The sequence below is a fragment of the Anser anser genome (genome assembly GCF_964211835.1).
Source record: "Anser anser genome assembly, chromosome: 9".
NCBI lineage: Eukaryota > Metazoa > Chordata > Aves > Anseriformes > Anatidae > Anser > Anser anser.
The window spans coordinates 24601700-24617555 of record NC_139729.1 but is presented as its reverse complement, the minus strand read 5'-3'; the positions used below and the strand labels follow the sequence as shown (position 1 = coordinate 24617555).

Genomic DNA, 15856 nt, shown 5'->3' with positions numbered 1-15856 from the left:
TGCAGAAGTGTACGATTTCAAATAACTCATGCATAATTACAGACTTAATGATTCCTTTTAATCTGGCTGCAGCCTGTCCCAGGTGGGCCTTCGGAGCTGGCTGCTCGGAGGAGTGTCAGTGCGTGAAGGAGCACACGCTGGAATGCAGCGCCAGGAACGGGACTTGCGCCTGCAAGCCTGGCTACCACGGCAAAAAGTGTCAGAAAGGTAAAACAGCAAGCCACATTCTCCTTGTCTGCTTATTGCTTTGGCCTATCAGTATTTCTCCTCCCGTGTGCTGTTGTGCTGCTGCTACTAATACGTTCACTAATACATTCATATTCCACTAATTTTTTTGTCTCTGATTTTCCATATTGCAAACTCTCCGAGTGCCTGATATCACAGAGCTTGCAGGGATATCAGTGGGAATACAGCTTAAGAATGCGGCATTTTTAACCTGATCAAATGACAACAGAAATCTAGAAAACAAATTCTGTTACAGCCCTAAATAATGAAGATTGTGGGAGTTTTCACTTCTCTTTCCTTTTTTTTTTTCTTTTTCATGCAGACAGTAAATAAGTGGCAAAAACTGTTTTATTCTGGCAGGCTCATTTGGAAGGGGTTTCAGTAACGCTGCTTTTCCTTCGGATTTTCAGATCTTTGATTTCAACTTATTCTTTGTAGTTTTTGGGGGAGTTCAAAGAGAATTGTGTTCTGCATTCTTGTTTGCGTGTCTCTATAGACAGTAATGGAGTAACGCAATAAAGATTTTCCCTTCAGATTCCTCTCCGGGCACGCAGGAACGTGTCAGATTTATGACACTGGTTCTGGGGGGGTTGGTGGAGAATAGTAGTGATAATATTTAATATCTTTAGTGTTCTTGGTGGTCTGCTAAATTCTGGGGGAGAGCATCTCTCACCCAGCGCTGGCTTTGCACAAAGGCAGAGAACAGCAGAAGGTATAAACAGATAAGAAGAGTAATTCTGTAATGGCTCAGTAATTGAATCTGGCCTTAAGTACTCTGCCACTCTGGTTCTGGGCTGTATTCAAGCAGTAACCTCTCTGAAATGGCCATGCATGTGTTTAATTATTATTTACATTTCATTATCAACACCTCTGTAATACAGAATAGATTTTTCTGTAAATTTCTGCTAAATTTTTTTCTGACTTCTGTTCAGTTTCCTCAGCTCTTGCTTTTTCTTATACGTGTTCTGCATTTGCTTGCATTTTCCAGAGTGCTCGCCTGGCTTTTATGGAGCTGGTTGCAAACTGAGGTGCAACTGTTCCACCGACGCTTTGTGCAATTGTGAGACGGGAGCCTGCAAGCATCCCTGCCCACCTGGTTTTCATGGAGAAAAATGCCATTTATGTAGGTACTCACTGCATGTTTCCCCGGGAGGTACACACTGGATGGGAAATTTTACCCGTGAACCTTATGTTCAGAGGCAGAAGTTGCAGATTAAAGGGTACATTTGCTGCTGGCATGAGACACTGACGCTAACATAGATCACTTTGTGCCAGCCTTGCTCAGTTTCAAAGTGCTGTTGTTGGTGACTCCTAATATCTTCTAAATGCACTGTTGTATTGATCAGCTTTTGGGGTTTCCTTTGCACAGCTTGTCCGCCCGGGAGCTTCGGGGTGAACTGTGGGCAGAGCTGCAGCTGCGGAGGAGCGCCGTGCGACCCGCAGACCGGGCAGTGTATTTGTCCAGCTGGGAAAACTGGTGCTACCTGTGAGGAAGGTGTGTTCGGTGTTGGGCTAGGACAGTGAGTGTTCTGCTTTGGCAGACGGGGGAAGAAGCTGCATTATTGTCATTATTGTTTTTCCCACCAAAACTGCTGCAATGCAATATGCTTTATTTGAAGAACAGGTCTTTAAAGGATAAGTCTTGGTGCAGAATGTATGATATCCACCATGTAGGATTGCTTGTAAAGAGGGAGCACGATGCAGTTATCCTGTCCTATCTGTCTGCTCCAGCTAATAACAGTGATTTGTATGCTGGGCAGGGCTTATACAATTTGGGCAGAGATGTCAGGGCATTGCAGCAGCCCTGGGTCCAAGAGCAGAGCTTGGGACCATGCTGCTGCATGCACATAGCGTGCCGTAGAAGCTCTTGAAGGGTGTTGGCCAGACAGATCGCAGAATCACAGAATGGTTTAGTTTGGAAGCCGTCATCTGGTCCAGGTGTGGAACCAGCAAGTGAAGGATCTGGAATAGATGAAGGGAATGAATAGGAGTACGTTGTTGTAGGAAATCAACAATCAATCAATCAGGAAATCAATGTTGTAGGAAATCTGCCTGTTGCCATCGGGCAGAGGGAGGGGACCTGCGAGTTGAGGAGGAATGGAGGCAGGTCCCTGCTCGACCTCGCAGGAGATGCCCTCCCCTTCCGGCGCCGCCTTCCCAGGTGCCCTTGAACAATAGGTTTGAGGCCCTGGAGCTGGAGGGACCGGTGGGTGAGGATGAGGTAGGAAGCCTACCCGGGAGGATGCCTGAGGTGAGGAAGTTGACTCCACGCCTCAGGACTGCCTCCACCAAGAAAGAAAGAAGGGTGATTGTTGTGGGCGACTCCCTCCTCAGGGGAACGGAGGGCCCTATTTGTCGGCCTGACCCCACACATAGGGAAGTCTGCTGCCTCCCTGGGGCCAGGGTCAGAGACGTTACCAGGAAGCTTCCAAACCTGGTTCGCCCCTCTGACTATTACCCGCTTTTGATAGTCCAGGCTGGCAGCGATGATGTTGAAAAGAGAAGCCTCAGGGCCATCAAACAGGACTATAGGGGGCTGGGACGATTGGTGGAGGGAGCGGGAGTGCAGGTGGTGTTCTCGTCCATCCCTACGGGGGAAGGGAGAGGCACGGAGAGGACATGGAAAGCTCATGTGGTTAATAGGTGGCTCAGAGGCTGGTGCCAGCATAGAAATTTTGGGTTTTTTCACCATGGGGAGCTTTACTCGGCACCCGGCCTGATGGCCCCAGATGGGTCTCTATCTCCAAGGGGAAAACGGATCCTAGGCCAGGAGCTGGCGGGGCTCATAGAGAGAGCTTTAAACTAGGTAAGAAGGGGGACGGGGCTCAAACAAGGCTTGTCGGAGCTGTGCCGGGGGAAACAATGGCTAGGCCGGGGAAGAAGGCGATGGCCCAGCTGAAGTGCATCTACACTAATGCACGCAGCATGGGTAACAAACAGGAGGAGCTGGAAGCCATTGTGCAGCAGGCAGGCTACGACTTGGTTGCCATCACGGAGACGTGGTGGGACCGCTCCCACGACTGGAGTGCTGCAATGCCTGGCTATCGGCTCTTCAGGAGGGACAGGCAGCACAGAAGGGGAGGTGGCGTGGCTCTCTACATTAGAGAATCTTTCGATGTTGTAGAACTCCAGGCTGGGAATGATAAGGTTGAATCCCTGTGGGTTAGGATCCGCGGGAAGGCCGGCAAGGCTAGCATCCTGGTGGGGGTCTGCTATAGACCGCCGAACCAGGATGAGGAGACGGATGAGGAGTTTTATAGGCAACTGACAGAAGTTGCAAAATCGTCGGCGCTTGTCCTCGTGGGGGACTTCAACTTCCCGGACATATCCTGGAAACACAACACGGCACAGAGAAAGCAGTCTAGGAGGTTTCTGGAGAGCGTGGGAGATAGCTTCCTGACGCAGCTGGTCAGTGAACCTACCAGGGGTGGTGCCCCGCTAGACCTTCTCTTCACAAACAGAGAAGGACTGGTGGGAGATGTGGTGGTCGGAAGCTGTCTGGGGCAGAGTGACCACGAAATGGTAGAGTTCTCTATTCTTGGCGAGGCCAGGAAGGGGACCAGTAAAACTGCTGTCTTGGACTTCCGGAGGGCTGACTTTGAGCTGCTCAGGACGCTGGTTGGCCGAGTCCCTTGGGAGGCGGTTCTGAAGGGCAGAGGAGTCCAGGAAGGCTGGGCGCTCCTCAAGAAGGAAATCGTGATGGCACAGGAGCGGTCCGTCCCCACGTGCCCAAAGATGAGCCGGCGTGGAAGAAGACCGGCCTGGCTCAACAGAGAGTTGCGGCTGGAGCTTAGCAGAAAAAAGAGGGTTTATAATCTTTGGAAAAAAGGGCGGGCCACTGAGGAGGACTACAAGGATGTAGCGAGGCTGTGCAGGGAGAAAATTAGAAAGGCCAAAGCTCATCTGGAGCTCAACCTGGCTACTGCCGTTAAAGACAACAAAAAATCCTTTTACAAATACATCAACGCGAAACGGAGGACTAGGGAGAATCTCCATCCTTTACTGGATGCGAGGGGAAACCTAGTTACTAAGGATGAGGAAAAGGCTGAGGTGCTTAATGCCGCCTTTGCCTCAGTCTTTAGCGGCAATACCGGTTGTTCTCCGGACACCCAGTGCCCTGAGCTGGTGGAAGGGGATGGGGAGCTGGATGTGGCCTTCGCTATCCATGAGGAAATGGTTGGCGACCTGCTACGGAGCTTGGATGTGCGCAAGTCGATGGGGCCGGATGGGATCCACCCGAGGGTACTGAGAGAACTGGCGGAGGAGCTGGCCGAGCCGCTTTCCATCATTTATCGGCAGTCCTGGCTATCGGGGGAGGTCCCGGTTGACTGGCGGCTAGCCAATGTGACGCCTATCTATAAGAAGGGCCGCAGGGCAGACCCGGGGAACTATAGGCCTGTCAGTTTGACCTCAGTGCCGGGGAAGCTCATGGAGCAGATTATCTTGAGGGTCATCACGCGGCACTTGCAGGGCAAGCAGGCGATCAGGCCCAGTCAGCATGGGTTTATGAAAGGCAGGTCCTGCTTGACGAACCTGATCTCCTTCTATGACCAAGTGACGCGCTTGGTGGATGAGGGAAAGGCTGTGGACGTGGTCTACCTTGACCTCAGTAAGGCTTTTGACACCGTTCCCCACAACATTCTCCTCAAGAAACTGGCTGCTCGGGGCTTGGACTGGCGTACGCTTCGCTGGGTTAGAAACTGGCTGGATGGCCGGGCCCAGAGAGTTGTGGTGAATGGAGTCAAATCTGGCTGGAGGCCGGTCACTAGTGGAGTCCCCCAGGGCTCGGTACTGGGGCCGGTCCTCTTTAATATCTTTATTGATGATCTGGATGAGGGCGTCCAGTGCACCCTCAGTAAGTTTGCAGATGACACCAAGCTAAGTGCGTGTGTCGATCTGCTCGAGGGCAGGAAGGCTCTGCAGGAGGATCTGCATAGGCTGGAGCGATGGGCTGAGGTCAACTGCATGAAGTTCAACAAGGCCAAGTGCCGGGTCCTGCACCTGGGCTGCAACAACCCCAAGCAGAGCTACAGGCTGGGAGATGAGTGGCTGGAAAGCTGCCTGGCCGAGAAGGACCTGGGAGTATTGGTGGATAGTCGGCTGAATATGAGCCAGCAGTGTGCCCAGGTGGCCAAGAAGGCCAACGGCATCCTGGCCTGTATAAGAAGCAGTGTGGCCAGCAGGTCGAGGGAAGTGATTGTGCCCCTGTACTCGGCTCTGGTGAGGCCGCACCTCGAGTACTGTGTTCAGTTTTGGGCCCCTCGCTACAGGAAGGACATGGACGTGCTCGAGCGAGTCCAGAGAAGGGCGACCAAGCTGGTGAGGGGTCTGGAAAACAAGTCTTACGAGGAGCGGCTGAGGGAGCTGGGCTTGTTCAGCCTGGAGAAGAGGAGGCTCAGGGGCGACCTCATCGCTCTCTACAGTTACCTGAAAGGAGGCTGTAGAGAGGTGGGGGTTGGTCTATTCTCCCACGTGCCTGGTGACAGGACGAGGGGGAATGGGCTAAAGTTGCGACAGGGGAGTTTTAGGTTGGATGTTAGGAAGTACTTCTTTACCGAAAGGGTTATTAAGCATTGGAACGGGCTGCCCAGGGAGGTGGTGGAGTCACCATCCCTGGAGGTCTTTAAAAGACGTTTAGATGTAGAGCTTGGGGATATGGTTTAGTGGAGTACTTAGTGTTAGGTCGGAGGTTGGACTCGATGATCTTGAGGTCTCTTCCAACCTAGAAAAATCTGTGAATCTGTGAATCTGTGAATCTGTGAAATTAAGAAAAGGGGTGAAGAAGGTCTCAGGAACACTGAACTACCAGGGGGCCAGGGGATGCCCCTCTGCCACTTGCATAGCATTGGCCATGGCACTGCTCCGGGCAGCAGGAACCTGGCACGAGAGGTGGAACTGGGTGTGGGCCTGGGCTGCACCTCACCTCCAGCCCCTCTGCATCCACCACGGGCAGGAAACAGGGTACTACTAGCACAGCTGGGTGGGATGCTAGGGACGCAGCTCTGCAAATGATGACTGTCCTGTCCCCCACTCCACCCAGCAAAAATACAAAAGCAGCCCTCTTCTCCCAAATCTCTGTCCTGTTTTTCTTTCGCTGAGTGCAGTAATTTGTTTTTCAGATACAGATATCCAAGCGCTCACAATGTTACTGTATCAGAAACAAAACCAAAAAACAGACACACAGCGACGGAAGCTGGAATAGAACGTTTGTGTCTGTCTTTAGATGTATTCTTGTGTGCTGCAGCATAGGATCATGTTGTCTCTTTCAGAAGATTTCCTGTGAAAGTGCTGTCAGTCTACAGAGATAATATACTGCTCCATTATCCAGCATTGTTTTACTATGACTTTTAATTTATTTGAAATCAGCAGGATTCAATGATCAGCAGGCAGTGTGGGTATCCCGTGTGCTTGTTTTTCCAGATTGCCCTGACGGTCGGTGGGGCTCAGGCTGCCAGTCCTCGTGCGAGCCCTGTGCCCAGGGGGGCCGGTGCAACGGGGAGACCGGAGCCTGTGAGTGTCCCCTGGGGTACAGTGGGGCCGGCTGCTCTGAACGTAAGTGCTGGTGTCAGCCTCTCTGTGAAACGAGTCAGTGTGACGAGTCAGCTTATGGCTTGAATTTTACCTTCGTGCTGTTTCGTGTGGTGTTTGTCACGTTAGGCAGGCTGATCCAAGGCAAAATACCCTGCAGCTTGAGGAGTTCCCCACGTTGGGTTTGACCGTTTTTGCCAGGCAGAAGGAGATGACAGATAAATGCAAATGACAAGCTAAACTGCATCTCAAGATGATGTTATCATTAGACCCAATTTAAAGCAGCATTTACGTAGAAAAGCGATATTTCATAGCCATAATACTTGCACCGTAATTCCGGTTGATTGGCAAGAGGTGCTGACCAGCTGGCCCCTGTGGCTTCACTCACGGGTTACATTGACAGCACTGCTGCTCGATTGAGCTAACTCTGGATTAAATAACGAGGACAAAGGAGTAATATCAGTGCTGGCTGTGCAGATCCACCAGAGACCCTGAGAGTCGCTCAAGCCACTGGTCTGTGCTGCTGTGGCATGGCTCCTTCCCCAGCCCATGGGTATTAAAGGCTGCTTGAGGATGGCCGTCGTGCTGGCAGTACAGCCAGGCTCTCAGGGCAGCGTGCTTCGTGCAGACCTCAGTGCTGGCATATTTTCTCCTGGTTCATCACAAAATCACCCAACGCTTTTCAGGAAGGTTCCTCTGACTGGTACTGATGGGCAGAAGTAGCCAAAAGCCGCTCAGGCTGTTCCACTTCCCAGGGTTGAGCCCTAGCCACCTAGCATACAAATTGCAGATGTTGCTTTCATTTTACCGTTTTGATTTCCGAATGCAGCTAACACATGTTTTAGGGACAAGCTGTTGCTGACTTCTTTGAAAAGATCAGTCTGTGCCTCAGTTATGATCTAGGTGAGATTGCAGTCTACTCGTCTGCTTTCAGCCTGCCCCGATGGCTTCTATGGACGAAATTGCCTGCTGTCCTGCAGCTGTAGCAGCAATGCTCTGTGTCACCATGTCACTGGGGAGTGCACGTGTCCCCCTGGCTGGACTGGCCACGACTGCAAACACCGTAAGTCAGACACGTGTTTGCTCTCCATGGCATACGCTATCTCCCAGGAACTTATCTGCAACTGTAAGAACCAGCTCTGTTTGTTCTTAGCCTATTACAGTTTTTTTTAAATGTATTTTTGCTAATCTTATTGCTTCCGAAATTGTGTGGTGTTGGGTTTGCACAGCTTGGGTGGTTATAATCCTTAATTATCTAGGTTCAAAGTGTTGAAATAGATGGCTGATGAAGCGCAAAGTATTGATATAAGCTCTTATTTCAACACTGTGGATCCCTTTGCCCAATACCATCGTTTTCACTGGCAGTTTTGTTTTTCATTTTCAGAACATACTAGTTTCAAGATTAATTCTCAATTTTTCATTTTGTTTAGGGGATATTTATACAAGTGAGTGACATGTACAATCTTGTGTCTTAAGGTCACTCCCTAAATTGTGAATGTAAATGCTGGGAGAAATTCTGTTCTCTGGAAAAGAAGAGCATCCCTCTGTTGTCTTTAGCATTGCTGTCCATATTGATGGCAGTGTAAGAGCCCAGATTTGCCCTTTCTGCCTAGAACCATATAAATGTTAACTCATCCTATTTAATTCTTTCCTTTTCCTCCTGTTACATCTATTCAGCTTGATTTGTTACAGTCTCTCTTGCAGAAAGCCAATAGTTCTTTCTAAACTTGGCCTTGAACACATAAAATCATAGAAATTAATTTTGAGTGTTGACAGAAGTAGGCTTTGGACCTGGCTTCTCAGGCTTGGTACTGAAGAAAATTCTGGGAGGATCTGAAGCTCCCACCAATATTTGTATTTAAAGAGTCAAACCAGTCAGAAATGTGTGGAGCCGTTTAGATAAATTTCCATAAATCCTTAGGCTCCCTAAAGAATTCTGTGACCATGGTGAAGAAAGGCTTTTATTTCTGTATGGGAAAAGCTATGACAAAGGTTGTTTTGCAGATACTTCTCAGATGGGCAGCTCTTCAGCTCTTGCAGACTGGGCAGGAAGCAGAAGTACAGCTCCAAAAACTTTTTTTTTTTTCCCCCCATAATTGACACATTCATCCTTATCCTTACAAGAAAGGAAGGAGATGCTGTGCTTTTGGTACGCTGTCATAAGCATATTACATGAATTATAGAATGAAGCAGTTAGGTTGCTTTCCCAAAGACTGTGAGATTTCTTTGTGTCCATACTTCATCTCCCAGTATTTTGGAAAGAAATCTTACTCATGCTTCCTGTTTTAGCAACTCTTTTCTTAAAACAAGGAGTGGTTTTCTTTTCCAGCAGCCACTGTCAGTCAATACATTGCTGGGAGGGAACAAATATTTCAGGGTGATTTGCAACCTTTGGAAAATTTACAATGATTTTATGTAGAAATGCTCAAGACAATACAAGCAATCCCACGAAGCTGAACTTTCTTTTTCCCCTTTCCCTGTAAATTTTCAAGTATATAGTTTCTCTTGTTTTTTTTTGTTTTTTTTTTTTTGTTGTTGTTGTTTTTGTTTTTGTTTTTTGTTTAATTTCAGAAGCATTCAGGCACTTATATAAGCATAGAGAGACAAAATACATATTTTCAGGAGAGGGGAAAAAAGGCTTATTTTTCCCTTTTAGGACTTTGCCTCTCTCTGCCGTTCTCCCCTCCAACAAACAGTTTGTACTAAAATAAAAATATGCCACTGCACAACAGTAAGCCTTACCTGACTTGCCAAAAATCAAATGCAAGTGTCCTAACACCAGACACTTAAACCTTTCTTGCACACCTGAAAGAGGATTGATTTTCAGAGACAGTACACATCTGAAGCTCCCATTTTCTTCTGTCATTTCAAGGCCAGAAAGTCAGCTATTAGATTATCTGAAGTCTGAATCCCTGTCTAACACAGGACATCCAATCTCATCCAGATACACTTCTGCTGAGTCCATTTCCCTGTACTTGACAAAAGCTTCTTGTGCAGAAAAGCATCCAGCCTTCAGGAGGCAAAGAAGCTGCCTTGTCCATTTGTAATTTCTGCAAATGGCTAACTGCTAATAAGAAGTGATTTTTTATTCAATTTTATTCAATTCAAAATTGTATTTATTTCTACCGATATTTGCCACTTGCTGCAGCTGAGAGTCCAGTCCAGAGTGCTTGTATATTAAGGGGCTATTCTGCATCTTTTCTATTCTATTATTTACATGTAAAATAATTCATCAGCCAACCTCAAAGTTAATTCTCAACGTAAATGCTGTTTTGCATTTCAGCCTGCAATAGTGGCCGTTGGGGACCGCGCTGTGAAAACACCTGTGTCTGCAATAACAGTGATGGTAGCTGCGATCCCGTCACCGGATCTTGTTTCTGTGAGCCAGGATTCACTGGGAAGCACTGCGAACAGAGTGAGTTGCAACTTTGTCAACACAAGGAATTTGCAAAACCAAGGAGCGGAAATTGTTTTTCCTTATAACTGCCTTCAGGAGGGCCAGCGGCTACTTGGCCTCCACGCCACTGAGCACTCACATTGAAGGGATCTCAGGTTTCGTTGGGGTTAGATGCTTTCACTAATTTGGATTCCAGAAAAGTTATTTTCAGGCCGAAATTGCTATTTTTAATGTTAAGACATTGCGTGAGTGATAGGATTGATGTATGCTTGGCTTGTACCATAAAATTTTCCATATCAGTTATATTTATTCGGTTTTACATATGCATGTCTTCATAAATGCTCTTTAAGACCAGACATATAGAAATGCTTAACATGTACATAACAGAAGCAAAATCAGGAAGGTTTGGGTTCCTCTGTTTATTAACAGCAAAAATGTGCAACGGTCTTACCAGTGACCCATGCTCTCTACTAATCTGTCTCTAGCAGAGGTCAATAGCAGAAGCCTTAAGAGGATAAAAACAGATATATAGAGAATTTCTGATATTTTCCCAGGTTTCAGCAATTTGTCACTTGGGAACTTCTTGAAACAGAAGCAATATCTCTATATTTAATACAATGTGGTATTTATTTCCAATTAATGTGCCTATTTCCTTTTTTATTCCATGCAAACATTTGGTATCCGGTTCATCTCGTGGCAGTAAGTTGCATAGTTACACTCTCTTATTATACTTGTTGCTATTGAATGAAATAAAGATTTTATCTATTAGTTTAAGAATTTTACAGTAACGCAGATCCAGCTTCCAGAGTCTCAGTAGTGCAGGCAGAATTAACTGCTGGTGTCACACAGAAATGTCAAAACAATTAATCTGGAACGGTGACCTAAGACAAAAACCCTGGAAAGTTGCTCTTACGGCTCTTGTTGCTGTTGGCACAGAGGGAATGGAAGGTCAGTTATGGGAAGACCAGCTCCTAGGGAAAGAGCTGCCAGCTCCACTTATCTTTCTCTCTTGACCTCTCTCAAAATGGCATCTCTGCAGATAGGAAGTAGCCAAACAGCTGGGCTTCGTCTCCTCTGACACAGGCAAGGCAATTAGTGAAGCCACCACTTCAGAGGAAATTTTGGCAACCCTTTATGTTCCCTCTCTAGGTTTGCTGTTTTCTTCAGTCTGCGTTTTACCCCACTTTAATTATTTATTTATATACATATATATACTTATAAAATACATAGATCTATGTGTGTGTGTGTGCAAGATTATGAAAGCCATAACTCTTCCCTAAGCACTTTATGCTGCCTTGGAGGCAAGGTCTGTGTTATCATCCGAGAGCTCCCCTGCTCCCGAGGCATACCGGGGCCCTTGCCGCAGGTCGGGCTCTTTCTCCTGGCAGCTTTGCAGTCAGCTCAGGTTCTCCGGAGCTGGGGATGTTTCTGGGCACGCCTGCCTGAGCAGAGGGCAGATTCTCTGCGATGTGGACTGTGAAATCATTTGTGAGATGTACTGACCCATTGCCATCACCTTGAAAGTCTCGGCTCCAGGCCAAACGCCGCAGGCTTGAAGGAAGCTCACCGAGAGCCCCCACCTATTGCTGCACTGGAATACAACTCAACACTGGGACTTAATTTCACCCGTTAAGTGCACATATATTGAAGCAAGTTCACCATTAAACAACGTCCCATTTTCAGACACAGATGAGAGAAAGCAAGGAAATAGGGCACCTCGATATCCTTCTGTTCCCCATCCCAACATCTAGCCTCTGTGAGAGACCTGAGGGATGGCTCCAGTTAGTAGAGAGTCACTAACCTGCAGGAATGACCAAATTTGCACTGGCTTCTCTCCCTGTCCTCCTACAGCACCAAAGAGGCAGCACCAAACACACCACTGTATTCCAGCCAGAGAGGTGTCTTTGAGGATCCTCGCTGTTGTCTGTTCTCTGTGATTCTTTCCAGATTGCCTGAAAATCACTTTGTTGGTATAATTGCTAAAATCCTACACTTTTTTAAGAGATCTGGCAATAATCTGCATAGCTTATCTGGAGGGAAGTTCACAGGACCTTCAAACTTGAATAGAGGCCATGTAATATTGTGTTTAGCCTAAGCATATCTCTACATTTCAGCTTGTCCAAAATATCTAATGTCAATTAGGCAACTGGCCCTCTTCTTAATTGATTTTCCTATAATCCTGGAAGAACTTATTTTCATTCTCAAATGCTGTTTTATTTCTTCAGATAGTGAGCACCATGCAAATCTTTTAAAACTCCTAACATTAACTGCAGTGGAATTGTAATTGTTAATCTGTCCCCCAGATGTAATGCGTTAGGTTGAGTTTTTCAAAGCAGAGCCTGAAAGTGAATTATGCAGCGTTCAGTTTGGAGCTTTTTGAAGGAGGCCAACACATTGTGTATTTTCTCCAGCTTTCTGGGGAATAAGGATTTGCAGGAAAACAGAGGACAGGGCCTCAAAAGGAGGCACTGAAGGTGGGAGCTTTCCCCTTCCTGGCTGTGGACATCCCAGAGGACACGTGCCAGCCAGCAGTGCTAGACCAGTGTGTAAAGTGTCATCAAGCAGCAACTGTGGAGTTGCAGGCTTTGCGGCTATCACAAGATATCACTTTCCTGTGCAGAATTTAGTCTTTCAACACACTGACATTTTTCTAAAATAGGCTTTAACAAAAGCAGCCCATATTACCTGGACCCCAAGGAGAACGCTTAATGATATCAGTTTTAGGGCATTACCTCTACGCCTCGATTCTCCTTTTGCAAATAGTCAGAATTCCCATGTATCTAAAAATTCCCCGCTGATCTGTGGTCTGCTCCAGAATTAACCCGTCATCTGGTTTTGATTCCCCACTGCAGGATGCCCTGAGGGAAGCTTTGGCCCGAACTGCGAGCACAGCTGCCAGTGCCAGAACGGAGCCGTCTGCGACCACGTGAGCGGAGCCTGCACTTGTGGTGCTGGCTGGATGGGGACCTTCTGCGGAAAAGGTACTGCTGCCTGCTCTGCTCCCCTTCCTTGTTACGCACATGGCTTGTTTCAGTTCACCACAGAGCTGGTTTTACAGTTTGCAGCAACTGATCTAAATAAACCATTGAACTTAATGGGAGCACGATACTATTTTAACACTGAGCGTAAAGATGTTTGTCATGCCTTAGGTTTGCTTACTCCTGGCGCATCTCTAAAATGTGGGAGAGAAAAACATGGAGCTGTGCACCTTCCCAAACGAACTCTTTAAGGACACACATCCTTTTAACTTTAATGAATCCACCAGATCCTCTTCTATCACTTGATAATTTTCTAGAGTTGGAAATGATGGACTGGATTTCTTAGATACATTATTGTGAGTCAGCCTGTGGCATCATCTAAGGAGCCTGCTGCCGTGCTGTATCATTTTGCAGATCTTAAAAAATCGGGCTTTGGATACAAAAGAACCAGCATGAAGTCAGACATTCTGAAAATTATTCGTCTAAATGACTGAAGATTTTATAAATGATGATCATTAAACCAAAGCCACAATTATTTTGTTTAGAAAGCAGCCTTATCAGGCAATTTATGGAGGCAGCATTAGACTCCAAGAGAGGGAAATGGCACCACTCGCAGGCACCGACTGCCCTCTGATGGGCAGGAAGGTGCTGCACAGCCTTCCCGGTGATGTAGTGGAGGACCCAACTGGCTGCAGTATAATACAGCTTGGTGTTTTCCTCTCTTTCTTACCATGAATTATTGTACAAAACAAATATTCTGTCCAAAGCTCTGCTGCCATGTGTGCTTCATACTTTCTGGTATCTACGCCGTGTGCCTTTTTAAAATCAATTACTTAATCTCTGTTTTAATAAGTTGTTTTTTTTTTCTTTTTATTTTTTTTATGCACAAGGGAGTGTGCCCCAAGGCCACTGGCACCTCAGCACAGTTCTTACACGTGCCCAGATGCATGTCCTGTGACTCCTTTGCGATTTTGTAATAGTTTTGACATTGGGAGCTGACAAGTCAAACTGACTGACTTGACTTCATTCAATTGGAAATTAAGTCATTCTGTATGGGGGGTGTTTTCTAGCATTTGATATACCAAAGGCATTGGTGGTCTCTGCTGGACTCTAACAAATGTGTGACTATATTGGAAAAGCAATACAGTTATCTGTGTTGTGGTGTAAATCTGTGCGTTTCAGCAGGAATCAAAATGAGGACAAAGAGACTAAATATCCTGCTCCAAGGTAGGTGTGAGAAGTAGGGGGAAACCAGGGTGATATCTATTGGGAAACAAAACAAAACTAAAACAAACAAAAAAAAAACAAACAACAACAACAAAAAAGGTTTCGGTTTTCAAATCAGTCAAGTTGGATGTTTTTTTCTTTTTAAATTGCTGGAAGAAGATTGTGGAGGGGAAAGCAGAAATTTGTGCCTATCATTCGTGACCCTCGAGTTGTCAAAAGACCCTGTTTTCTGCATGTTTTCTCTCAAAAAGATGGGGTGTTTGCTCTGAGTTGACCTGTTTTACCTTTTCAAATAGAAAGTTTCATCCAGAAAGGTTTGTTTGTTTCCAAAAAAAAAAAAAAAAAAAAAAAAAGAAGATGCAGGAAAACGTGTGGGTGGCTTGCCCTTGGTAGAACTTTCTGGCACCTTTTCCCTGAGGAGCTGTAACACTTCTGTTTTTAGTGACTCGGAGACTGGCAGGGTTTCCTTCTGGCAGGGCTGCGCTTTTTGCTGTGCTCTTGACAATCCACCCACTTCGGCCAAGCTCTGCGCCTTTCAGGCGTCTCATGTGAGAACGTAGAGCTGGAGCTGCTGAGTTGCCTTCGAGTGCCAACATACCACTGGTGCTTCATCCCGGGGCTAGGAAGGGCTTTTCCATCATCACAGAAACACTGAAACTGAAAATTTTGCAGCTTTCCAAGTTTAAAGTCCTAGGAGAAGGTAATACCTTACAGGCGTTAATAATGAAATGAGCCCCCATTTCTTGATTTACCACAAATATCGATAAGCTCTAATGATTATTTTTCAGTATTGTTGGTGTAATGTTAGCCCTCACAAGTCTCAGCATTGGGCTTTCATAGTATGTCGCTTTATGGTGAAGTTGACCAGGCGTACCCAGCTTCCTCTGCCTCTGCCCACTGGCAGTTGTAGAAGCTCATGGAGAATTTATGGCACTGTGGGCAAGCGAGCTTGTGTTTGTAGCCTCGAGCAGTCGTGTTACCAGCTGGCATGCTGAGGTATCTTATTCCCTGCCAAGGCAGCCAGCCCAAGTGAAAAGCATCGTCACACCTGAAAGTGCTGTGGTGTTTGGGACAGGGGCAACATTTCAGTCATATTTCAGTTTAACTGGATGAAGGCAAACCTCCCCATTCACTAGAACTGAATATTTAGGAGGTATGACACAAGACAAGGCCTTGTATGTGATTCACTCTTCTCTGAAAAGAGCATAAACAGCGGGGACAGCATGGTGACTCAGAAGATATTTGCAATAATGCGTGCAAATTGGCATTTCCTTATGTTTCATCCCTACATATATTGCCTGCCAGTAATACAGATGACCGTACAACCAAAGCTACATCATCATCCACCAGCATGGGACAGTTTCCAAGCCAACCAGTATTAGGAAATAGTGTTGCTCCAGGGGCTGCTGTGTGAGACCTTGCTGCGAATTCTTCAGGAATTGACTGAAGTTCTGTGCCCTCAGCAGCAGGATGCTGCGAAGAGGCCACACGCTCTTCAAAG

General features: G+C 46.7%; 1 protein-coding gene across 9 annotated transcripts in view; it reads left to right on the top strand.

Annotated features, from left to right (window-relative positions):
* LOC310904186 (uncharacterized protein) overlaps window positions 1–15856 on the top strand; it is a 227403-nt gene that overhangs the window by 180705 nt on the left and 30842 nt on the right. For 8 of the 9 annotated variants that reach the window (XR_014588108.1, XR_014588109.1, XM_083848541.1 and 5 more), the window contains 7 exons: window positions 73–207; window positions 1214–1348; window positions 1595–1720; window positions 6646–6777; window positions 7688–7879; window positions 10037–10168; window positions 13003–13131. Coding sequence is in view for 7 of the 9 variants with exons in the window: in XM_083848541.1 (XP_083704667.1) it covers window positions 73–207; window positions 1214–1348; window positions 1595–1720; window positions 6646–6777; window positions 7688–7879; window positions 10037–10168; window positions 13003–13131 (981 nt within the window). In the remaining 2 variants the exon portion in view is untranslated. The remainder of the gene's footprint in view (window positions 1–72; window positions 208–1213; window positions 1349–1594; window positions 1721–6645; window positions 6778–7687; window positions 7880–10036; window positions 10169–13002; window positions 13132–15856) is intronic. The other variant, XM_083848538.1, reaches the window with a different exon arrangement.